Source organism: Ictalurus punctatus, chromosome 11 (genome assembly GCF_001660625.3).
Source record: "Ictalurus punctatus breed USDA103 chromosome 11, Coco_2.0, whole genome shotgun sequence".
In the NCBI taxonomy this organism is placed as follows: domain Eukaryota; kingdom Metazoa; phylum Chordata; class Actinopteri; order Siluriformes; family Ictaluridae; genus Ictalurus; species Ictalurus punctatus.
Window position 1 is genome coordinate 11,692,087 of NC_030426.2, and position 19,670 is coordinate 11,711,756.

At 40.3% G+C, this 19,670-nt stretch overlaps 1 protein-coding gene across 2 annotated transcripts; it reads left to right on the forward strand.

Annotated features, from left to right (window-relative positions):
- The first annotated feature begins 6,137 nt into the window (after positions 1 to 6,137).
- On the forward strand, positions 6,138 to 19,317 carry tgm2b (transglutaminase 2b). Of its 2 annotated transcripts, XM_017479922.3 has the most exons (13): positions 6,138 to 6,289; positions 9,041 to 9,220; positions 11,503 to 11,721; positions 11,953 to 12,071; positions 13,055 to 13,183; positions 13,300 to 13,480; positions 13,771 to 13,906; positions 14,753 to 14,856; positions 15,021 to 15,260; positions 15,385 to 15,660; positions 15,860 to 16,020; positions 16,844 to 16,980; positions 18,278 to 19,317. In XM_017479922.3, exons 1-13 carry the CDS (start codon positions 6,286 to 6,288, stop codon positions 18,426 to 18,428), a joined length of 2,037 nt encoding a protein of 678 aa, XP_017335411.1. In that variant the 5' UTR covers positions 6,138 to 6,285; the 3' UTR covers positions 18,429 to 19,317. The 2 variants fall into 2 exon arrangements, with proteins under 2 accessions (XP_017335411.1, XP_053539685.1); XM_053683710.1 differs by lacking the exons at positions 6,138 to 6,289; positions 9,041 to 9,220 and having other exon boundaries at positions 11,493 to 11,721.
- Positions 19,318 to 19,670: the final 353 nt, after the last annotated feature.

The following is a 19,670-nucleotide window of genomic DNA, read 5'->3' on the forward strand; positions in this document are numbered from 1 at the left end:
ATAGCTGACCCTGCGCTCTGACCAACTTCCTAACATGCTGGGGTATGCAAAGAAAAGAATTTCACTGTGCACATGTATATGTGATCAATAAAGACTCATTATCATTAAATAAGTCTTCAAAGAGGATTTAAACGACAGGGGACGATCTAATGTGGAGAGGAAGACTATTCTAAAGACTAGGAGCAGCCACCGAGAAAGCCCGGTCACCTTTAGCCTTAAAACATGAACGAGTAACTGAGAGTAGTAATTGACTGGAAGATCGAAGGGATTTTGCAGCAGTGTATGGGGTGAGAAGATCACAGATATACTGAGGAACAAGTCCATGCAAGGCTTTAAAAACAAAAAGCAAAAATTTAAAATCAAAACAGGACTTAACGAGTAAGTGCAGAGAAGCAAGCACAGGTGTAATGTAGAAACAAATGTAGAAACAAATTCTTGTATTGCTGTATTCTTTTATTAAGTTTCATTCAGATGTGTGTAAAGGGGGGAGGGGGAGGGAGCAGGGTAAGGGCAATCAAAGTTAAATATCGGGAAAGCAAGTACAGTAAACATTTTGCACTTTCTGAGAACCCAAAAATTGTTGAACCATTTCTCATCCATGGAGAAGAATGTTAAATGTCAATGACATTTAACTCGGAAAAATAATAAACCAGAACAGACATGCCTGAAAATTCCCAGACTTTGAATAACACTAGAGAGTGTGTCAAGTGTGGGGTGGGTGAGTAGGGTTGTGGTTGAGGTGGGGGTTGGGGGGGTAGGTCAGACTAGAAAGTTAAAGCTTACTTACATCTATCTACAAGTGGTCATTTACACTTGCTAAACACACCAAACTTGCATGCTGGTAGATTTGAACCATGTCATGGCCGTGATTTATCTAAACCCAGTGCATCTTTCAACAATTTTCTATGTCTATATCTGTAACGATACCTGCTGGAGACAAGTACGGAAGGGCAGGACGGCATGGAACGGCGGGGCGATGCGACTGTGCTTCGGTATGTCCAGGTGGTATGTCACCTCATTGATTTGCTTCATGACTCGGAAGAGGCCAATGTACTTAGGCTGGAGTTTCTTGCTCGGGAGGTGTGACTTTAAATCTCTGGTGGACAGCCACACTATCCCCTGGTTGATAATTGGGATGATCTCTCCGGCACCGGTCTGCCTTTCATTTGGCGATGCGGTAGGCCTGCACTAGCCGTTGGTGGGTGCGTTCCCAAACCTGCTCACTCTGGCGGAACCACTCATCTACTGCAGGTGAGTCAGTGGGGGAGGCATTCCAGGGGAATAATGGTGGCTGGTAGCCCAAGACACACTGAAATGGGGTTAACTGGGTGGCGGAATGCCATAGCGAATTCTGCACATATTCCGCACATGGCAAGAAGTGGCTCCAGTCTGCAGGATTGGTGGCACAGAAGGTTCAGAGGAACCGTATGACCTCCTGGTTTGCCCGTTCTGCCTGGCCGTTAGCCCAGGGGTGGTACCCTGACGTGAGGTTAACGGTGACCCCCAGCTTCTCCATAAAACTGGCCCAGACGCATGATGTGAATTGGGGATCCTATCACTAACGATCTCCCCTGGGATGCCGAAGTATCGAAACATGTTGGAATAGGCGTTCAGCTGTGGTGAAGGCGGAGGGAATGGCCTCTAGTGGAATAAGGCACAGGGACTTCAAGAACCGATCAACGATTACTAGTATCACAGTATTCCCCTGTGACTCGGGTAGGTCTGTCATGAAGTCCAGGGCCAGGTGGGACTACGGGCGGTCAGGTGTGGGTAGCAGTACCAACCTCCCGGCAGGTAGAGCTTTGGACCGAGCGCACGTAGAGTATGAGGATACAATGCGTTGTACCTCTCTGGGCATATGGGGCCACCAATACTTCGCTGCTAACAGGTAGTAAGTGCGACGGGCCCCCGGATGACCCGTTGCTAGTGTTGTGTGGGCCCAGATGATGAGTTCCTGAAGGTACTTCTTCGGAACGAACTGTCTACCGGTAGGACAGTTTGCTGGGATACGTGACCTGGGAACACGGTCTAAGGCTCGATCTAGGGACCATTCCAGGGCCCCTACGATACTGGACGGGGGCAAGATATACCCTTCCTGGTCTTCCCGCCCCTCCGGGGAGTGTATGCGAGACAGGGTGTCGGCTTTTGTGTTCTTTGTTCCGGGCCGATAGGACAGAGTAAACTGGAATCAGGAGAAGAACAAAGACCAGCAGGCCTGGCGGGACGTGAGACGTTTGGCGGTTCTCAGACACTCTAAATTCTTGTGGTCGGTGCAAATAATAAAGGGATGTGTGGCTCCCTCCAGCCAGTGTCGCCACTCTTCTAGGGCTAACTTAATGGCCAGGAGTTCTCGGTTCCCTACGTCGTAGTTGCGTTCAGCAGGTGACAGCATTCTTTTCTCGGAAGCAACAGGTGCAACTTTGGTTTGTCTCCGAATCTGAGACAGGATGGCCCCCACTCCTGCCTCTGATGCGGAGACCTCTACGACAAACGGCTTGGAGGGATCTGGGTGCCTTAGGATGGGGGCTGTGGTGAAGGCCCGCTTAAGTTTCTCTAGAGGCCCTTGGGGTCCAGAGGAGCCGCCAAGGTTTACCTCTCAGGAGGGATGTCAGGGGTTGCGCCACCTTACTGAAATCCCGGATAAATTGTTGATAAAAGTTTGCAAAGCCAAGAAAATGTTGCAACTTCCTAATGGTTCAAGGAGTGGGCCATTCCATGACCGCTTGCACTTTTCGAATGTACCCCTGCTGGAGAGCCTCCTGGATGTATTCCTCCATGGCCGCTGTTCAGCTTGAGAGAGCAGGTACACGCGGCCCTGAGGTGGACTGGCCTGGGGTAGGATGTCGATGGCACAGTCGTAGGGTCGGTGAGGTGGAAGGTTGCTGGCTCCCTCCTTACTGAACACCTCCTGGAGCTCACTATGTTCAGGGGGGACTTTAACCTGGACATGGGACGGGGGCTCTCTACCGTCGTCGTGGCTACAGGGACCGTAGGGCCCCTCAGACAATTGTGTACGCAATACGGGGACCAGCGGGTAAATTGTTGGTCCGCCCAAGAGATTTGGGGGTTGTGCAGTGCTAGCTAGGGTAGGCTGAAAATGACGGGATGTCTGGTGGAAACAGAAAGGTATAACACAATGGTTTCATGGTGGAGGACGCTGACTTGGATGTTAACGGGCCACGTGCTGTGGGAAATCTCTCCTCCACCGATAGGGGACCCGTCTATGGATTGCAGTTCTCGAGGTCGGAGCAGGGGACGTACAGGGAGGCCGAGCTCCTGCCAATCCCTTCATCTATAAAATTCTTTAACTAGCGTTGAAAGAACAAAAGAATAGCCTGAGTGTACTAGTGATATAGGTAACTCAAATGTCTGAATAGAATAAGACTGGGTTAGACTCACCCGACAACGCAGGGGTTGGCTGTCCTTACTCCCTTCAGTCGCTTGAGGCTTCTTGTGGGGGCACTAATGAATGATGTGGGTGTCCTCACCACAATAGAAGCACCACGAATCGCACCGGAGTCTCTCTCCTCCTCACGAGTCCAGGCACGACCCACCTGCATGGGTTTGGCTGGCAGGACCGGCTCTGTAGGGAGTGGATGACCCAGCGTGTAGAGGTGAGTACGGCGGAGATAGTCCAGCCGGAGAGCTAGGTCTATGAGCTCATCGAGTAACATCTGTTTGCCCCGACAGGCTACTTCTCGCACCAATGAGCGCTGGGTCATTCCAACCGCTTCGGGCAGCGACGGTGCAAAACTCCAGGGAGTAATCCACCGCGTCCCGTGAGCCCTGTTTGATCCGCAGGAGCTCCTGTCCGGTCTCCCACCCATCGGGGGAATGGTCAAAAGCTTGCTGGAAACATGAGAGGATATCCGCGAGCGAGGGTCTGACACCGCCTCCTCGCTCCCATTCCACCGTAGCCCATGCCAGAGCGCGTCCGGTGAGCAACTCCATGAAATGAGTCAGCTTACGGGCCTCAGACATGTCCGGGTGACTCTCAAAGAAGTTGCACTGTAATAAGAAGCCCTTACAGCACTCCGGTTCCCCAGCGTATCTCTCTGGTGTAGGCAGCGGTGGTTGATGCGCTGCCGGCGTGAGCGGAATGTGCGCAGGCGGCGCGGGCTGGAAAAACGCTGGGGCGGTCTGAAGTGGATGTATAGCTGTAGCGGAAGGAAACGTGGCAGCATTCAGACGTGAAACTTGCTTGACTGATTGCGAGATCTGGTCCCGCTGCGTCATGATTGCGCAATTCTGTTCATAAAACCTGCGTTCCCACGCTGGGGTGTCCGCTGCCTCCACAATGGGCGAAGTAATCTGTAATGATACCTGCTGGAGACAAGAGTGGACGGGCAAGGCAGCGTGTGCAGATGCGACGTGAGAGGAATAGCAGAAAACAGACTAATACAGGCGAACAGTCCAACTGGGATAAGGCAAGGAATCATAAACATGAATAACAGGCAGTAAAGTCCAAGTACCAGGGAAATCTAGGGTGCGAAGGTTAATGAGACCTTTGAAAACTTATCAGCCGCACAGGTGTTGGTGATCAATACTCAGGTGAACTTGAGCGCGGGCATGGCTGGGAAGTGTAGTCCCTGTCCGCCATGTTTGTAAGTGGCGCCGCCATCTGAGTATTGCGGCCGCGAGTTCACCGTGGCGTAACAATATCTGTTTCTATATCATTTGTAAGAAGACAAAGTATTCATTCAGATCACAAAGCTTTGTGTACTCGTGATAATATAAATCAGGATGGTACTTTGTTCCAAGATGTTAACCCTTTCATGCATGAATTATGAAATCCTGATCAAGGATTTTTTTCTCTGTGTTTTTACTCTTCTTTAGACATAAAAAAAAAAATTTATTCTTTAGGAATAAATAATACTTTTACCTTCATTTTTCTTTTACATTCATTTTTCAAAAATTTATTGAAGCGTCCACTCCAGTGGACTGCATGCGTTCAAACGAAGAATTAGTGTCCACTCTAGACTGTTATGCAGTTATTCTATTGAAATCCTTGCAATAGCCAGAAAATGGCTTTTGAATAGCTGTCCACTGTAGTGACCACTATGAATGAAAGGCTTAAAGACTATGCATAAACTGCTAAAAAAAAAAAAAAAAAAATCCACGAGTGTTTTTTTCCCCCTAAACATCATTCTTCAGTAATTACTTCAGTGTGGTCTTCTGGAGTTCTGAGGAATACACATATTCATCTGTAAGTAACTGGACCAAATAGCACAAACACCTAATCATTACACTGAAATTTCCTGGATAGATTTCCATGTGATAAATGGCCCAGAATTTACACACAGGATATGACTTGTACTAGACGATTACAAGAACTGCAGCTGTTCTGAAGATAAGGATGGTCCTACGCTTATTATTTATTTAGCACATATATTAGAATCTGACATTAGCACTGTTAGGGGGGAAAAAAGTTTAATCATAAAACCCTTAAGGATTCTTTGGTTGTCCCCCTGAGGGAAACTGTAATGATTCTTCCAACCCTCAGTTGAGAGCACTCAGAACCCCAAATGAGCGTTTCCCTATCAGAAAGTGCTCCAAATAGATCACCTTTAGGTAGCAGAGAACCCTTTTGCTTTTCTAACCGTATTGTGTTCAGTTAAAGGAATAAAATATAATAAAACAGAATACAGTCTCCAGACATAGAGGAAATTAACACTTTTTTTTTTTATTTTTTTTTTTTAGCAAAATGTCGTCCAAAATTATTCTCCTTAGTTTGTATTATATTAATTTTTTTCAGATAGCCTTTAAGAAGTCCTTTGACAAAAGAACGTATTGAAATCATTCTCACGGCTGGATCATGAAGCTGTTGTAAGGTTGCGATGTACTTTAACAGGAAGCATGGCAAACACATCACACACTGCATTGTTGCCAAACTTATTAACAAATTCCAAAAGACTGGACGTGTTGCGGACCAACCGATTCATGTACGTCCACGAACATGCACTGACGAAGGTACAACCAACATGATGCTGGCCAACACAGTCCCCGGTGTATGTATGGAGACTTTTGGGACACCTTGTAGAATAAAATAGAATAGAATGTATATATGAAATGCACTGTCCTAAATATATGGCCTGCAGCTAAGAATTCACCTCCCAACACACACACACACACCCCCCCACACACACACACATTAGGAGTTTTAGTGACGTTGCAGGACTCACTTTATAAGTGCCGCCCTGCACCTCGGGCATAAACAGCGCACAGTGCAGCAGTGAGAGAGAGGCTCAGACTCATCCCGCACATTCACACCGCAGACACGCAAACATGGGTGAGTTTACTTTTGAGTCTTTTGGAAGGCAACAATTTATTTTTGTACAGAATATGGCATAACTAATTAGACTCTGCTCGTTTGCAATTAGAATACATTCATGTTAAGCTTAAATTCATTTTTATTATTAATTTCACCTCAAACCTATGTTTAAAGGTTCTATGAACATCAGTTTTAGAGCAAGCGTGCTCCATGCCGCTGGAATGCCTGAGTCCAGCACAATTTAGTCATTTTCCTGCATAAGACTCCAATTAACCTGGTAATTATCTATCGAGCGTCTTTGCGCAGGGAAATTCGCATTCAGGCTCTGCACAACCATGTTTTAGCCTCTGCTGCAAAGGAATTTCCTCCGCTGATAGTTCCCAGGAGAACCTGGAGCTTTTAATAGGAACATCCAAACACTGCTTTGAGCAGAGCGCACCATGCCTTATGCGCATAGTTCTGCTATAAATGAACGCTGCAGTAGGAGTAACGTGTAAGATGTAGGCTATTTGCCAACCTTAAACTGTATGTATATATATATATATATATATATATATATATATATATATATATATATATATATATATATACACACACACACACACACAAATCTGTGATTTGGAGTTCTTGCATTTTGTTTTAGTTATAATCATATGAAACATATGATTTTAGTAATAAAAATATGACACTGTAAGTAATAAACCTCACCTCCTGTATCAAGAACTGTGTAACTTTGTTGGCAGCATGTGCTTTCAAGTGATGTTAAAGTCAGGGAGTGATTGCACAACATTCAAATTAATGGGGTGGCCATGACTGCAAGTAACTAAATGAAAGCACCAATGTTGGATATTATAGACTTTATGGTTAAATGTAAAATATGTTTACCTCTGTTGAACATAGATTCATGATTTTTTCCATACAAAGAATGAATGAAAAGTCCTATAGCAGGATTTGATCCCTGCAGAAAACCATCTGAAAAGCCAATGAAAGCAATTTGGGAGGACTGACTAGTAAGCTTTCACCCTAAATTATGACACAGCATGTTAAACAGCAGATTGTACAAGTCAACAGGCTTTTTTTCAGGGGTGTTATGCTACAGTGCCGATAAGCCACAATACTACAGAGTTTAGCATTTAACCTCTTTTAACACACATTATACAACTAATTTACCAAGGACTTCATGGGCTCAATTTGGTGTACTAAGGACCAGAAACGCCCCTCTGTTGCATCACCCAGTGCCTTTAGCTTCACAATGCAAGCTGTTTTCAACATGTAGACTAAAGCAAAGAGCTTCAGTATGTTAATTCATATATCCACCATATGGCTAAATTAAGTTATGCAACTGACTCTTTTTTAATGTGTCATAATTAGATATTATTGTGTTGCCCATGGTTAAAAAAAGCACTCATGACCTTGGTGGTGGGAGTAAAATGTATGACCAGAGTCCCATTCTCTACTCATACCTACATACAAATGGAAAACTACAGCAATGCTTGTTTGTAAAAACTTTTCCAAAAGCAGAAAATGATGGTCTTTAGAGGTAACTTTGTTTTCCCCCCTCATAGGAATTAAAAAAATCATTATCCTAATAGACCCCTGAATATCACATTCATTCACGAAATCACTTGACGTCTGTCTGTCTGTCTGTCTGTCTGTCTCTCTCTCTCTCTCTGTGTGTGTGTGTGTGTGTGTGTGTGTGTGTGTGTGTGTGTGTGTGTGCACGCATGAATGTGTTGCCGTAGGCTAGATGACACATGAATACACCTCTGTTTTACCTCAGATTTGTCCACACTGACACAATGTTTTTCAGGCTAGCATTTCTGTGTTTGTCTATTCCTGTAACCTATAGGATGATGAGCGACAACTGACATGCACACATTGGTAATGTGCTAATCTATACCGATATTTAATGAATATGACTTTTCATTGGCAGAAAACATCGAACAACACAATGTGTTTGTACTTTCAGCCAGGCCTGATTGGTTTAAAGACATACAGATGTGAATCCTAATAAGGCAATTTTACTGCTTTATAACCTAATGGTAGAAGACAGAGTGTACACAGGATATTTAATGGGCTTAAATATTCTTGGAATGTCTGTGTGCATACTACTTTCTTAAAAACACACATAATGAGGTTGATTGATAGACTGCTGCAGATATTTTCTAAAATAAACAATGAAACACTTGTTATAAATGAATTTTCAACTAAAAACAAATATATTCAATTAAAGAACAAGTGTTTTAATGAAGACACAGCCATCCCTTTTTTTTTTGCCTGACCTTGAGTTCATATATTTTCCCCTCTACAGTCATTGGAACAAAACTGGATATCAGGAAGCAGGAAAGGGAAAGTCTTCTGTGACTCAATTGTCTTTTCACTTCTCTGTTCCTTTGAGAAGGAATGGCAGAATTAACATACTACCCAATACTTCTTCTATCAGTTCTCTCTGCACTAAAACTCTATTGTCATTACATATGCTGTTAAACTATGTGAGATATGATTCAAGCACAGGTCAAGAAACTGAATCTATGAAGTGTTGAAAATGAACAGCACACTATCCGAACAGCAAGCTCACAATCTGGTTTGTACATTTGTCGAGTATAATACATGTTCTTCATATATTGCGGATTTAGTGAACAAGGATTTTAAGATTTGTTTTATTGCAGTAGATTAGTAAGTTCATATTTCTGGCCACCAGACTGCCCCCACCCTCACCCCCATCTTCACTTTTCATTAATTCTTCCTTGTTCATCGCCAACTCTTCAGCTCTTGACATTGGCACTTGGGACCTTGAATGTGAGTTCAATAACACAACCCACCGCACAGAGCTGAATGGCACCGATCGCCTGATAGTGAGGAGAGGACAGCCATTCACCATCAAGCTCAACCTTCGCTCTGGCTCCTACGAGCCTGGAGTCCATCAGCTCCACATCACAGCAGAGACAGGTACTATTTCCTAAATGATGCTAGACCAGTGAGTGGGATTTTGTCATGTGGGTTGTTTGTTACTTATTACTACTGTAGGGAGATTGGATTGGAGACTGTTTGTTTTAAGCACTGACATGACATGTTACCTTGTTTAAATCAAATACTGAATAGAGACTAAATAAGGCCACTGTATAAAACTAATGTACAAACACAATCTTTGGCTTTATTCCCCAAGCTCAACTTTGTATAAATGATTCAAGTGTTGCCAGTGACAATGTGAGATAGACCTAAAGATACCAGGCAGAAGATAGAAGGGAAAAAATACACCTAATCTAAAAAACAGAAACAGAAGAATTAACAGGAGAATATGTCTACACATGCAAGAAGTATTTATAAATTCACATAGAAAGAAAAGCATGTATTTTGTGTCTGTGTGTGACTTTTTAATTACTTTCATAGTCTGAGATAAGCTATATTATAATATATAATAGATTAATTCTGGACGTCCAGTTTATCCATGAAGACCAGTGTGGCTACAAAGTTTCATTCAAACCAAGCAAAACCCCGACCTGATCCCACTTTACTCATTTGTTCTCAGTCTTCAAACAACTTAAAAGGGAAATCAACTGCTTTCTGCTTGGTTGGAATGAAAACCTGCAGCCACTTTTGCCCTTTGTGGACATAATGACAGTCCTGGTGTAACCTATTATACTACCTTTTACTGTGTATGTAATATATTAACCAGAGGTGACCAACTCCAGTCCTGGAGTCTCTGCTTGAAGACAGTTCAACCAATTCATCAGTGAATCTCCAGTAGCAGGGAAATAAAAAAAAAAAAACTATGCTGAACTCCAGCCTTCCAGGATTGGAAATGTGCACCCCAGGGCTTTATTGTTAAAAAAAGAGAGGAAGTTTTCCTACTTCAGAAATTTAAAATGTGGGTTCTGTGAAGTTGTGAAGTTGAATGGCCAAGAGTGCTTGTTATAAATTTATTATAATTTTCTGTATAATTAGTTTCTGTATAATTTAGATAGCCTGCATTTGCTTTACAAAAGGGTGCAAACATGTCACAGTTCATGGAGGGAGATTTCCCTAATAAGAGGAAATAGGTGGGTAAAAGTGGTGAAAGTGTTGGGAACATTTTCTCCTCCTAATGTTAGGGTATTTTGTTTCCCTTTGCTACAGTGAGTATAGATTACAAATGAGTCAGATGCAATTAAAATTATTTATTTATATAGACTAAACTAGACTAGAAGAATACAGAGAGGCAATGAAATTCATATTAATCAGATTGACTAAGAGGTTATAACAGTATAACAGTTATAACAGAAACCTCCAGTAACTTCTGTGGAGTAATGAAGACACTCAACGGCTGCAACACAGGAAACAATGGGAAAACATCTGGTCAGCGATAACTGCATTATCAGTGAAGAACAACATACATGGTGAAGGCATATTTCCTGTAGATCAATGCGAAATATATGGTTTTTATACTCTGCCACCAGTATGATGTATGCAGTGGGATTGACTGTTATGCTTAAATCTCTTAGTTATTCTAGGATTGCTCACACCTGACTCGATGTTTGGTTTCTTGGGTTTAGCTAGAGAACGTCATCTTTCATGGCTGCTCATGATCATAAAATCATGAGCAGCCATGAAAGATGACGTTCTCTAGCTAAACTTTTGTCCTAATCCTGATTAAAGCAGCTGAATTTGTATATTTCACTGATTTACATAGAACTATTAAATCTCACTTCACAACAACCTCACAAGCTAGAACAGCATCATGACATTATATGAAAAGAATATCCTATATGTATATACAAAAGAAACTGCGATCCTCTCCTGCTCCAACACTTAAAAGGAACAATCTCTTGGAACATTTCCCAGTTACAGACATTACACTGTGTGTGTGTGTGTGTGTGTGTGTGTGTGTGTGTGTGTGTGTGTGTGTGTGTGTGTGTTTTCAATAGACTTTCTTCTAAGGCGTGGGTCACACATCCTGCGTTCCCAGAGACTCTCAGTGTCTTGTTTCTATGCATTTAGTATAGCACACACTCCTACTTATAGGAATTATAGGGACATTTTGGATTTTTAAAGAAAATCTGCCCTGGCTTAGCACTGCTTTTGTTCTATTTTTAGTAGAAGATTCCTTCAAAATCATTAGTGATTAGGTACAGAATCTGGCAATGATTTGCAATTCTGAATATACTGGTTTATTTTTTGTTAGTTTTGTGAGTCCTTGATAGTGTTGATCTTCATATCAATGATTCTGCATTTCTTTGTATGAATGTCTAAAGGGCCAGAACCTGTGGAGCAGTATGGTACCAAGGCTGTTTTTGGTCTGAGTGATGATATTGATGATACACAGTGGAGCGCTGCAGTAACCAGTCCCCCTGGGGACATTGTCGCCTTGTCCATCTGTTCTGCCCCTGATGCACCAATCGGCCACTACACTGTGACTCTGGATGGCAGGATTCAGTTTAAATTCATACTGTTGTTCAACCCCTGGTGCCCCCGTGAGTAAAAGTCTAGCACAGACACAACCCTAAGCCTTGAATTTGTTATTCTTCTGTACAAACACGACACAAAAGCAGCATCAATTTATATTATATATCAGCAGGCCACACACAAACCCCTAAGCACACATAATAACATACAGTATATTATATGTTCAGTGTCTATTAAAGCTAGCTGATGTTTCCACCAGGCTCATAAAAGATGGTGTGTTTGGGTTATTTGCTGAACAGGAGATGCGGTGTACATGAACAATGAGGAGAACTTGGAAGAATATGTTTTGGCTCAGGATGGGATCATCTACAGGGGTGATGCCAAATATCTCATCCCTTCAGCATGGTACTTTGGCCAGGTGCTGAAATACACCCACACCCATATGCACACACATTAATATCTATCACCTCCTTCTACATATACCCCAAATGTTGGACATAATCCAAAAATAACTCTCACTCTACTTCCTTAAAAAGACAGATGATTTAGAGACTACAGAGAAAGCACATAATGGTACAGGAACTTTTTAGGGGCGCCAACACTGATAAGAATAATTAATAGTAAGGCAGTGCTGTATCACCGCTCCAGGGGCCGAGCTTTGATCTTGAGCCCACATATTTCTCATGTTCTCACCATGTCTGCTTTCATTGGTGCATGTTTCCTCCCACCTCCAAAAAAATGCTTGTGTGTGTGCGTGTGCGTTTGCGTGTGCGTGTGCGCGAGTGACCTTCAACATAATAAAGTAGTTACTGCTTTAAAATGAATTAATCAAGAAACAGTACATGAAACTGAGGTTAGAACGTATGGCCAGTGTAATACAAAGCACACATGTGCGTTTGTATGGTACATACAAATGGAAGGAAAAGACAGTATAAACAGTCTTAGGAAGGTGTTGGACCACCACAAGCCACCATATCTTTGCAAATTATATAATTCTCTAGACATGTACTGGAGGGATGAACTGCATTCTTGCAAAAGATATTCCCTGGTGTTTGATTGATAATAATGGAGTTCACTGTCTAATATATTGGTTCAAAATATCCCATAGGTACTGATCAGCCACCTGTTTTTCCTTTAATTTATCAGCTGCCTGTATACAGTATGTAGCAATCTGCAACTCCATACAAGGCCTGAGTTATGGTCAGGGCTTGCATGATACAATTAGTGTTAATGTGAAAAAAACAAATGTTTGCATGATGGAAACCTCATGGGATTTATAAAATGTTTAGTAAGCAAACAGATCAGACGATGAATGTTGGCACAGTTGTAACATTGCTATTGCTGTAACAACCCTTCCTAAGTAGGTAATAATACTGGCTATATTTTTTCTGTAATTCTTAGTTTGAAGAAGGCATTCTGGATGTGTGTCTAAGAATTCTGGATGTGAACCCGAAATACCAGAGGAACCCTGGGAAAGATTGTTCTGGTCGCAGAAACCCTATTTATGTCTCTCGAGTGCTAAGTGCTATGGTGAGAATTACAATTCTACAACTTTGCGCCTTATGCTATGTACTAATCAATAACTTTTGAAGACATTCTGCAATGTCTATATTTATCCACACTCACACACAAATACACACTCGCAGGTGAACAGTAATGACCGAGATAATGGGGTATTGGAAGGCTGCTGGAAGCAAACGTTTGACGGTGGAATCAGTCCTATGTCATGGAGAGGGAGCGTGGAGATTCTCAAGACTTGGAACTCCACTTCTTGCCTGCCTGTCCGCTACGGCCAGTGCTGGGTGTTTGCTGCAGTTGCCTGCACTGGTGAAAAAAAAAGAAGATTTTTTCTCCCATATATATATATATATATATATATATATATATATATATATATATATATATATATATATATATATATATATATATATTGCTGTTAGATAAGCCTTAGAATGGACTGACTTCATTCAATTTGGCATTACAATGTGCATTACAGCATAGCTGTTATGGGAGAATAATTAAAAAGGTGTCAATTATAGTACATGAAAAGCATTGGTAATTGATTTCACTTGTCTGCATGAATTAATAAGACAAGTATCTTGGGCATTTGTCCTCAGTGTCTCGAGCATTGGGTATCCCCTGCAGAGTGGTGACTAACTACCTCTCAGCCCATGACACCAACAGCAACCTGGTGATTGAACGCTATGTGGATGAAAATGGCAAGCTGCTGAACACCACAAGAGACATGATCTGGTAATAATAGATCACTTCTGCTTCTGTATTAGTCAACCCCACATCATTTATGTCAGCATTGTAATACATATGTATGTGTTGTTGGTTTTTTTTTTTTTTTTACATTTATTGTTAATTTATGTATTATTGTTGTTGTTGTTGTTCTCATCAGTATAAGTATGGGAGTGCCATGAAATAGCTTGAAGTTTAAACTTGATTTGCTTTGAAACTGGAGCCAGTGTAATTGTTATGTAACTGGTATGGGGGCAGTGTGTGCTGAGTGCTTGGTATAAGTAATCAGCTGAATTTAGAATTTTCTCAATTTTCTCCCCTATTGTCAAAGATGAATTATTTGTGTAGGCTTTAGGATTATTCATCTGCTGACATCCATAAATGCAAATGTGTCTGCTTGAGAATAGTCCTATTCATATGAATAAACCTGTGTCCTTCCCTTGAATTACTCACAAGCCTACCTATTAAAGAAGCTTAGACTTTTGGGCAGCAGTGACTAAGCAGCTATTTATAGAAAAGGGCGGTATATTTAATGAACAGATCATTCTATTTGTGCTGTGTTTATAAATGTTTATGTATTAAAAACAGTGTCTTTTGCATTTATTCAAACCAAATTTGCTCATGAATGAGGTCAGTTACATCTGACATGACTTTCAGTGTACAAGACTCTGGTCAAGTTTACAATTTTACTGTAACTGTAAAACAGTCTAGTACACACAGTAATATGTAAAGTGTAAAGATGTTTAAGGTAATACTTTTGGATTATAACTTGCTCTGGACAAATGGCTCTGCTAAATGAGTAAATGTAAATGTAAAGTGGGTGTTTTTGAATACAATGAGTTTTTTTTCTTGTAGGAACTATCATTGTTGGCTGGAGAGCTGGATGGCTCGTCCTGATCTGAAAGCAGGCTTTGATGGCTGGCAGGCCAGTGACCCTACACCCCAGGAGAAGAGCGAGGGTATGGACACTATTTTCATTTCATATCTATTTTATAGACCATATTATATACACAATATATTAAGCAGACTATATTATTATATATATTATAAGATTTAAAAATTCAATACATTGCATTGTAACAAATGGAGTAAAATCCCATCCATTTCCTTCCCACTCCATTAGGGGTGTTCTGCTGTGGACCAGTCTCAGTGAAATCCATAAAGGAAGGAGAACTCCTTTTTAAGTATGATGCTCCGTTTGTGTTCTCGGAGGTAAATGCAGATGTGGAGACCTTCTTAAAGTACAAAGACGGCAGCACAAGAAAGATCATCAGTACTACTGAGGTTGGCCAGAAAATCAGCACTAAGAGTGTTGGAAGTGACAAGCGAGAGGACATTACACACCTTTACAAGTACCCAGAAGGTAATGTATATATCCACCCCATCCCCTGGTGCGCATCACTCACACTTCTACCACAAATTGCACAATCAGGTAGGAAAGTGAACACCAACATTAAACCCCAGAATTACTTAAATTTCTGACACAGGCACTGCTGAGGAACGAGAGGCATTTAAAAAAGCCAATCATCAAAGCAAACTTTTGAAAGAGCCAAACAACTCCGGCCTCCATGTCACCATTAAGATCGGTACAGATTTGAGGAAGGGCTGTGACTTTGATGTCTTTGCCTTGGTTACCAACCAGACATCAGTGTTAAAGAAGTGTCGTCTGGTGTTCGCTTCCCGTGCCATGTCTTATGATGGAACTATTGGGCAGGAATGTGGCTTCAAAGACCTGCTCAATGTTGAGTTACAACCTGGAGGAGGTATGTGTTTGTGTGTGTGTGTGTGTGTGTGTGTGTGTGTGTGTGTGTGTGTGTGTGTGTGTATGTGTCTGTGTGCACCTGCACAAAGGAAAGTGTTGCATTTGTCTAGATGACGTATGTACTTGTATGTGGTATGGAGGTGATGGTTTGTCACTGTACGCAATTGACGTGTGTATATGTGTATATGTGTGTTTTCTAGAGCGGAAGGTCCAACTGAGGCTGAACTACAGTAAATACTGCAATGCAATAACCCAGGACAACTTGATCCGCCTGGGTGCTCTACTGATAGACTACAGCACCAGAGAAGGCATTCTGGCTATGCGCACTATTGTCCTTGAAAACCCAGAGATCGGGATAAAGGTACAGGCATGCTACCATGACAGCTTCTCATGAAAGAAAAACAAGAGGCTGGCTACAACTGTTTACATCTGCTGTAACACAAAAGATAGCCCAACATTAAATCTAACCACAAATTGTTCAAAAGTATAATGTGTCACTCAGTAATAAATAAAAGATTGTAATCGCTGACAAATTGCTGTTGTATAAGAGGAATAAAACTCTACCTAAAATACTACCACAATGCAAAAATCAGAATACAAGCCTTTATAGGAATGTTACTAGGTATAAGTGCAAGATTATACAACATGTGACACATATATATAAATCTAACAGCATGACCACTATTTAGTTGTAAGATCCTGTATTATTCTCCTTAAAACAACACAGCAATTTTATGATTGAGCTGCCACATAATGCCGATGATAAATAAACATCTCCTTATAAAAATCCTCAACAAATCAAACATAAGGTTTTTTTCTTTATTAAATAATAACATTATATTAAATGTTTGTTACTTGACTTAGATTATGTAGCGCAGTCCATGTCAATGTGAATTAACTGTTACTAAAGAAACAAAAATGTATTTCAAATAATCATATTATAATATATTATAAAAATATTTTAGAAAAATTATAATATAATAGTAGTAGTAGTAGTAGTAGTAGTAATAATAATAATAATAATAATAATAATAATAATAATAATAATAATAATAATTTAAACGTGTGGTTTGAATAACAGTAATCAGATTTAAGAATTCAACAGCCCTGTGGTATATAACTAGTAAATTACAATAACTCATACTAAACACTTGTCATATTATGTGTATGATGATGTGCCTTAGATCCTGGGAGAACCCAAAGAGAACCGTAAGCTGGCTGCAGAACTCACTGTGCGGAACACTCTGCCAGAGCCTTTAAGTGCATGCTGCTTCAGCATTGAGGGAGCCAATCTCACTGGAGGCAAGACCATTACTGAGAGGTGTGTAACATTAAGCAGACATTGTCTACATTAATGACTTTGTGTATGTGCATGGATAATTTCACACATGAGCTGCAATTTGAGGTATTAAAACATGCAACACAATAACCCAGTGGTTTATAAAATATGAAGCCTTGTGTATTTTTTCCATAACCAGACTAGAAATAACTACTCAGATAAAGTGGTATGTAAAAGCATGCAAAATCACTTAAACACTCTGAATATATATTACACTAAAATAATTAGGCTAGTTTTACCACAAAACACTTGGTTTTAATAAAGCATGGCTGGCTGCAGACAAAGCAGACAGCACAGATTTTTCCCTTAGACCATACTAGTTTAAGGTTTGCTTGCCAATATTAAAATCTGGCCCAGCCACATTTGTTCAGTAATCTTACAAATATTTGATTTACTGTTAATCTGTTAATCTAGTTCAGTGATGGATGATGTGGGACTAAATAATAGACAAGAAAATGTATGCAGCTGACATTTGCTAAGAAAAATGATGTGCAGAGTAGCCTACAATCCAAAATGACTTGCTACATACTACAAGACTCATGATACTGTAAAGTACAGAAATATAAATGCTTAGTGAGTGGATCAAGAAACTGCTGCAGTACAAAGAACTAAAGATCTTATAATGTGATGCATGTTGGCCACATGCTGGTCTCCTGGTACATCAAACACTTGATGGCAGATGTTTATCTCTGGGCAGGAAATTAACCCTAGATTGTTGAAGGTTCTGTTTGGTAAACAGTGTCATATAACTGTTCACTTATACAAAACTGCACAATATCTAACAGTTATAGTTTCAATCAGAGAATATACTGAATATAAGGGTTTCCAATCTTATCTGCAAAAGGCCAGTGTGGGTGCAGGAGTCACACTTGATTCCACATGTTTAATCGATTGAGTTTGGCTTTCAATAGACTCAAGTGTGGCTTCTGCTTGGTTGGAATGAAAACCTGCACCCACACTGGCATTTTCCAGATAAGATTGGACACCCCTGGTATATATTTAAATGTTATGCTTTATTTTTTTTTTTGTTTGCTGAATATCTACTAGTTTCACGTCCTACAGCTTAAGAAACACTTTGCCTCAACAGCTGATAAAATGCATTGGATGCACTGGAATATCTTTTCTAGGATATTACTCTGCTTCCTTAGAGTATATTATTCCTTAACTGCTCAATAGCAGTTAACATTTCAATAGCATTTAAATTGATGGTGTAATCAGTTGTGATGGGACTTGAGTGTGATGTCTAATTAGTTCTTAAATTTATTTATTTATTTTTCAGTGTTTCAACCAGTATTGAACCTGGACAAGAAGCCAAGATCAAAATCTACTTCACACCTACCCATTATGGCTTGCGCAAACTGCTGGTGGATTTTAACAGCGACAAACTTGGTCCCGTAAAAGGGTTCAGGAATGTTATTATTGGCAAATAAAGGCATTTGATCACTCCAACAACCAAAACCAAATGAAAATGGCACACATTGTAGATCAAGAATGTTACAAGCCAAATGTGTCATTTCTGGGCACTTTGTGTTTGGAAAAAAAAGTTTGCACCAAAAGCATTTCATCAGCTGTATCAAGCTAAGATACATTTTCATTTTAACCAGCATTTAAATCACCTCCTGTTTTAATTTGAATTACATAATTTGCAGAATTTTAAATACTTGGGGAAATAATGGATGTTTTGGAAGTCTTTAAAAATGTTGTTGTTGCAGTTTACTGTTATAAATCAGTCCTTGTGCCTGACACAAATCTCTGTCACTGCTATGAATGGTTAATATTTAAGCAAGGCTTTTTGTTTCTTAATTATTCTTACACAAGTGCCTTATCTACATACTTTGGAGTATAAAGCAGGTTGAACAGTGAAGGCTGAGAAAATTCTCCAGATTCCCCATATGTCTTTTTGTGTCCTACTTGGCTAACACATATGGCCTATATATCTTTTATAGAATCTTTTTCATTAGTCTACACTGCAATGATTATATAAACATGTTGCATTATATAAACATCATATACCTAAATGCCTTATTCTACAGCTTTAGATTCAGCATTATGCTTGAAGCTCTCATTGTTCCTGACTGTGAAAGTGGGTAGGTTTATATAAGGAAGCCCAGTGGCAAAATGACAGTCGAACAGTATATATAAAAGATAATAAGGTTAGGGTTAGTATATATAAAATTTATATGGTATAAACAGTATATGCAAATTTTTAAATAAAGATGCTTAGACCTCAGATAGTGTGCACCTTTTATAGTACTGTTTAATGCATGCATTTTTCTGTGAAGCAGGTACTCTCCATTAAAGTCTTCTATCACTGAGAAATGTGCTTTTAATTACAGTTTATTGCTTTTCACCTTAAATTTAATTACATACATTGCATAAATTATTTTTCAAACAGTACACCATGAAGACACAAGCATACCTCTGCCTATCATTCATCGGGTGTTCTCCAGACTAAACAAACAGATTTTCTCAAAATACTTGTTGACAAGGGTGGAAAATACTAGAGTAATTGAACTTCATTTCTATAATTATTTTGGTGTATTTATACAATTACTTGAGTATTACTGAAATTTTAGAACTCTTAATTAAATACACTTACTTAATAACATTTCCATGGGGAAAAAAATACTTTTTATTCCCTACATTTTTATTTAGGCCTTCATTACAAAATT

Coding starts and splice junctions, on each gene's coding strand:
- tgm2b (XM_017479922.3), top strand. Junction 12,072..13,054: donor CAGCATGGTACTTTGGCCAG/GTGCTGAAATAC, acceptor TGTAATTCTTAG/TTTGAAGAAGGCATTCTGGA. Junction 13,184..13,299: donor CTCGAGTGCTAAGTGCTATG/GTGAGAATTACA, acceptor ACACACTCGCAG/GTGAACAGTAATGACCGAGA.